The sequence below is a fragment of the Megascapheus bottae genome, chromosome 3 (assembly GCF_031878675.1).
Source record: "Megascapheus bottae isolate mThoBot1 chromosome 3, mThoBot2.hap1, whole genome shotgun sequence".
Taxonomy (NCBI): Eukaryota; Metazoa; Chordata; class Mammalia; order Rodentia; family Geomyidae; genus Megascapheus; species Megascapheus bottae.
The window spans coordinates 3,277,777-3,284,165 of record NC_143511.1 but is presented as its reverse complement, the minus strand read 5'-3'; the positions used below and the strand labels follow the sequence as shown (position 1 = coordinate 3,284,165).

At 41.2% G+C, this 6,389-nt stretch overlaps 1 protein-coding gene across 1 annotated transcript; it reads right to left on the bottom strand.

Moving 5' to 3' along the window:
- Positions 1-849: 849 nt before the first annotated feature.
- LOC150064809 (spermatogenesis-associated protein 31D1-like) lies at positions 850-3,678 on the bottom strand. The gene has a single exon (XM_090329106.1). The coding sequence runs from the start codon at positions 3,676-3,678 to the stop codon at positions 850-852; it is 2,829 nt and encodes a 942-aa protein (XP_090185232.1).
- Between the last annotated feature and the right edge of the window lie 2,711 nt (positions 3,679-6,389).

The following is a 6,389-nucleotide window of genomic DNA, read 5'->3' as shown; positions in this document are numbered from 1 at the left end:
TTGATTTTTGGAAATGTGTGTCTGAACACTTGGAGTTATTTTTCTTTTCATGAAAACTGTGTGTGTGTGTGTGCACGTGTGCACGTGGGGGAGGGGTGTGTGTGCACACACTTGCGCTCACGTGCACCCTGAGGCTAGAACTCAAGATCTGTGTATTATTCCTGAGCTATTCTTTTGCTCAAGGCTAGTATTCTACCACTTGAGCCACAGCTCCATTTCCAGCTGTTTTGATTGAAGATAAGAGTCTCATAGAGTTTCCTGGCTTGGGCTGGCTTTGAACCACAATCTTCAGATTTCAGCCTCCTGAGTAGCTAAGATTACCAGTGTGAGCCACCAGTGCCTAGCACAAAAAATTATTTTAGATGAAATATATCTGAAAATGGTGAAGTTAAAGATGTGGGATAAAGCTGAGAAAGCTATTGTCAGGCTCCTTAAACAGAATTGGCCATCTACTTTAGAAGTGAAATAAGACAAATCTCATTAACAGCTACTGTAATTCCTTCATTTCCCTGTGCATATATCCAGGATCCCCAAACCCTAGTGCAGACGACAGAGAAAGTAATTCTATTAAAAGAAACATTTATTCTTGATTTGCTATTAGAGTGGTTATTCCCATCACAGGATGTGTTATACTGAAGAAATTTTTAAACAGAAATTTGAGTTCCTTTATGAATGTTTTCCTTCTTGTAAATGCTGCAAAAGCACTTCTTTTCAAAGATGAATTAGCCTTCAAGGTGTTCAAAAATATGAGAGCATGTACAAATATCTGGCATGCTTGCTTGCAGGTAAAGCTTGGATAGGACTTTGACATTTTGGAGGGTGCAGGGAGGAAGAAAGTTTCTGGACTCATCACTGTTCTCTGAAGGCTGTAATCTTTTGAGGAGGTCTGTTATTCTCATAGATCCATCCCACAGTTGAACAGTAACTCGGGCGAGGAGAGATAGCTTCTTGCTGTGAGTCCGAGATAGAAGGTTGTTCTTTGTTGAGCTTTGTCCAGTCCTGCAATTCTTTCTCCTGAGTCATCCCCATGTCCTGAGGTACCTGTCTACATGCCAGTTTCTTCTCCAATAGCTTTCCAAGAGTTTCCATTAGCTCATGGGCTTCAGGAGGCCCACAACTCATAAAGAGAGCTTTATCTTTCTCAGATCTTTCCTCTCCTGTGCTTTCCTTCCTAAAATGAATCCACTGAAAAAATTGCCTTACTTTTTTTCTGAAGTTGCTTTCAGAAGGATTCTCTGCTTTCCTTTCCTGATCATCGTGGCTCTTACTTGTTGCTGTGGATATCTCTAACCCCGAGTCCTCCCTTATAAATTCTTCTTTTTTGGATTCTGGTGAGATCAGTCTTCTCTCAGGTAGTGTGTAACATTTGCCCTGGAACTTGGCATGCTTACCAGTGTCCCATTGCTCTGTATTGCGCCTTATGCCATCCAGGTAAGTATGCAGTTCCTGGAAAGCTTCCACTTCCCCACTGGAGATACTGTTGTCATAAGGTAACGGTGATTCAGAAGTAAGGCTGCCTGAAGGAAAGGACATGTCACTGCAAGAAGACTCATCCTGGTTATGTGACCCAGTATTCAACTTAAACTTTAGTGTAGGATCTTTCAGAATTGATAGGCTTATTGGGTCATATTCAGTGGTCAAGGTAGTTTCCACTTTACTTAAATGTGTATTTGTCATTTGTGTACTTCCCAACTGGTTGGGTTTTGTAAAATGTTCTAGATTCTCATGCACCATATTTTGTTTTTGAAGCACTCCTCTTCTGTGGTGAGAATTCCCATCCTCTGATGTATGCATAACTCCATTTTGTCTCCTACACTTTGGGCTGTATCTGTTGGCTAATACAGTTTTTTTCTCATTAACTCTGTCTATATCGGATGTTGGAAAATGTTCTGAGATTTCCCCCATGCTTTTGTCCTGAAGCATTTTTTCTGTGTGGCTAAAACTTACCCTTTCATCTCTTGGATTAGGCCCAGCCACATCTTGCTTTGTGAACTGCCCTGGACTGTATCTACTTTCTAATTCACTTTTATTCAGATTCACTTTTTCTACGGTATTGTGTGTACAGAGCAAAAAAGTCTGATCTACAAGCTCATGCTCAATACTAGAAGGTAATCGTGTCAGGAGCCCATGTCCTTTCTGATCTACATGTAAGTTGGCAGAGAGAGAATGACGCAAGATAGGGATTGAATTTGTTGTCCCTACCACATCTTCTTGAAAAGATGTAGCACTGCGTGCAAGGTGCCTGGAGGTTGAGAGGAAGTCAAATTGGGGAAGGGGCCATGTTTTTGCTTCTCTCAACATGTAGAATTTAATAGATTCAAGAACCTTGAGGGGAAGGCCCCACCTCTGACTCATCTGAAACCTTATAATATGGGCTTCTAGCATCTGTTGTGTTTTTTGATCAAGAAAGGGAAGTTCCAGTGTAGTAACAGAGCAGAAGCTTCTACTTAATAGTGGTAGCAAATTTGTTTTTTCCATATGTGTATGAGAACTCCCAGAATGAGGTACCATATTGTCACCAACCAGCCACGAACGACACACCATCAAAGGAATCTGACCTACACTGATCTGCCAAAATTTTCTGATCACGTGCAGCCTAAGAATGCTTCTTATTTGAAGCTCATTCAAATTATTCATTGGGAGCCTTAGTGATGTATTACCTGAACTATTCCTTGAATTATACACCCATTTATTTTGTCTCTCAGGTGCAGCTGTTGGACAGTTTAACACATAGTATTCTGAATCCATTGGTAAATTATTTAATGGGTATTTCCCTAAGATGTGTCCAAGATTCTGTGCTGTATCCCTTCTCAGCTGCGAGCTTGTAGCAACACTCTCATAGAAAGTTCCCAGTTGACTCACTTGACTCTTCCTTTGGTCATTGCAAATATGGCCGTGACACTCAAAGGGTTGCAAGGAAACAGGATTGCAATTGTGGTGAGCTATCTGTGTTGAATTGCATTGTGGTTCCATTAGTACCAAAGACCCTGGGCTGAGATAGGCCTGGAAGCACCAGGGTGGGATTAGCCTATTTGGCACATGGAGCTGCAGGTTCTGGGGTTCACAAAAATGGCCAGAAAAGGCAGACACTGGGACATAGGATTGTGGGGTTTGCCTCACAAATTTTACATTGGAAGCTAGAGGGCAAATAGATTCTTGACGATTTTGGACCTCAGGAACTGAACCCCATGAACTATCTTGATGTTTCTGTACCATGTGACAGTCCAGGTATTGATTTCCATTTAAGGTGACAGGGTTATTCCTGTTCTGTGGACTGTGGGAAGGATTTCCACAGGGTGGAGAATACAGTGGTATCGTGAGAAGAGGAGGGTTCGCACAGGTATGGAAATGGGTCCGTGTAAAAGGTAGAGTCTGAGATTGTGTCATGGGTTGGGTATGCACATTGGCCAGAGGAAGAGGGATGGATTGAGGAAGTGGTGGTGGTCGTCTGCCCTGCATTTGGGCTACAGGATCTTTACAAATTTCATTGAATAAGATAAGATGAGGTTCTATTGAGCCACCTTCCCTAGACACCAAGAACGTAGCCACTATTGACTCACTGTGCAGAGATGGAAGACCCCAGAAAAGTTGACACTCTTTCTGCTCTAAATTCTTCCCCATGGTCTTCATATATAGGAGCTGCTGATGAATTCCTAAATGCTCTGTTTTGCCTTTCATGTCCCAGTCAGTTTGGGGGGCTATGGTATCCTGCTCACCAACAAGAGAATGCATAGAGTACCATGAAGATGTCAATTGCTTTTCTGACCACTTTTGTTCAAAAACTGGTCTATCATCCTCCTTTCCTGCCTTTTCCAAAGTTTCAAAAATCGTTTTCTTCTTCTCTTGTCTCTTTAAAAGTTCCTGTATATTAAGGTCAAGAAAGGGAATATGTCTGTTCTCCACATGTGATGCATTAGAGTGTCTCCAGAAATAGGAATCCGGAGGATGGAAGGAAACATTTTCTTGCTGAAAATCACAGTGTGGCAATCTTGGGAGAAATGTGTTCTTGTTATGAGCCTGCCACCAAGAGAATTGAGAAATCTCCATGTTTTAATACTCTTTGCCTTTGATCGTTGGGACATAAAGAGGACATCAGCAGGACTACCTACCAGAAACAAAATGGCCTGTGGTTAGAGAATAGAATCTGTTCTCTTGAGTGTGATGTGTTGAAGGATGAAGATGCATGCAGTTAGCGAGGGAAACTTGGGATGAAGGAGAGGGCTAAGCTTTTGTGGTAGAGAGTTTGTTACCCAGTTGTGAGGATGAAAGAAATTCAACCGAACAGGAACGTGATCTGGTTAAGTGAGAGGATGGAAGGGCAAGTCGAGAAAGCTCAGGCAGAGAAGCTGGCATTAGGTCTGGAGGAGGGATTTCTGAGTAAGCAGAGTGCAGAGGAGGTGATGACTGAGTCACAGGAGTATGTGAAGAGCTGTGGGAGCCAAAGGCAACAAAGAGGGCACATAATTTAGGAATGCCTGTGAAAGCAAATGACTGGCCCCAGCAGTTGTTTTTATTACATACCTTATGAATGGGATTGGCATGGTGTTGAAAGGTGGTATTTCTACACTGGCCTGGAGGGCTGAAAGAGAGAAAACACAAAGCTGTAGCCAAATGGAAGACATGGGAGCCTAGCAGAGTAAAGCCTGAGACCTTCTTTACTTTCTCCCATGTTCATTGTCTCTCAGTTTTCTATAATCTCTCTCCAGGAGCTTCCTTTTCCTAGACAAGTAGCACTTATAACCCTAGTATAACAGAACATATAAAATAAAGGGCATAGAAAAAAAAAGACCAATCACTTTTTCAGAACATAAAGAAGCTTCTTGCTGCTCTTCTTTTTTCCATGTATTTTTATTGTAATTAATTGAAGGGTTACATTATATTCACCAGATACAAGGTGCATTACTTAATAAACATTGGTACCCTTTCTCATGTCTTGGTCTACTTCTGTATGGCAATTTCTCTGACCTAGACAACCAGGAGAGTGATATACATAATGAAAGTAGAGACATACAGGAGTCCATTTATGGGAATCCCATGTGATATTTAAATCAGAAAGCACCAAGAATCAGGGACAAGATAACTACAATTTTTTGTTTTGGTGTTTTTTTTTGTGCTTGCTAGGCAGGAGCTCTATCACCGGAGTCATACCCATAGCCTTGGCTTTGTTTTATTTTTTGTTTGTTTGTTAAAATAGGGTTTTTTGTTTGGGCCTATGGTGGCCTAGTCAGTGATTATTGAATTTGTATTTCCCACACAGCTGGGATGACAGAAGAGTGCCACCACATTTATCTCTATTTTTTTTTTGAGATGGGATCTAAGTTTTGCCTAAGTAGCTGGCTTGACAGGCAGCTGCACTTGGTGAGGTTATGAGGAAAGTTCACATACTTATGTGGCTTCATTTATAAAGTACTGTGATACTCAGAATCACCACAGGAGGTTACCGCAGAGATGAGTCTGAGCATCCCAAAATAAAGCATGGAACACAGAAGTTGTGACTCCAAAGCAACCACTAAACTTTCCTTGCCAGGCTATGTGTTCCTCACTTGACCAGCACCCACTCTTCAGGCTCATCACTGCTTCATGCCTGTGGCTGGGCAGAATACAGACTGAGAAGTGTTGAGTTTGACTGCCCTTCCTCCTTACTTCTCCTCTACAGGCTTTATTTTCTGAAAGACACTGCTTAAAACTGATGTCTTCAGCTGAGCACTAGTGGCTTATGCATGTTATCTTAGCTACTCAGAAACTGAGATCTGAGGATTGTGGTTCAAAGCCATCCCAGTGATACTCTTCTTACCTTCAATGAAAGAAAACCGGAAGTGGTGCTGTGGCTCAATTTGGTAAGAAAAAAGCTCAGGAACAGCACTCAAACCCTAAGGAAGTTCAAGCCTCACAACTGACAAAAAAAACACAAATATTCATATCCTCAGAGATGATCAACCTAGGATCTCATCGAAAGACAGGCAAGTCACCTTTGAGGTGCTAGGTCAAACAAGTGGCACCTTGCCTTAAAATTTCCTACCTTACTTTTCTTGGTTCTTCCCTGATGCTAAGAAGAAAAGAAACATAAAGAAGCTACTCTTAGGAAATATAGATATCCATTATCTAAAAATAATATTATTCCCAATTTTAAATAATAGTTTATTCCTTTCTTGATTAATTTTATAAGATGATCAGATTTTTCAATTTATTTTTTTTTGAGAATCTAAAAGAAGGACTTGAGTTCATACTTGAAGTTTAGTCAGAAGTCTCTCCTCTCTAGATTTGCCCAACATGGAGGAAGGCTTGGTGAAAATGCTTGACATTAAGTGAAACATAGGATCAAGTGGTACAAAGAGTCCATTCCCCTTTAGAGCACTTGTAATCTGTAACTAAGATAAGTCAGAATCATG

What these genes read in the sequence shown, in the direction of transcription:
- LOC150064809 (XM_090329106.1), bottom strand. Translation starts at nt 3,678, where the DNA reads ATGAAAGGCAAAACAGAGCATTTAGGAATTCATCAGCAGCTCCTATAT.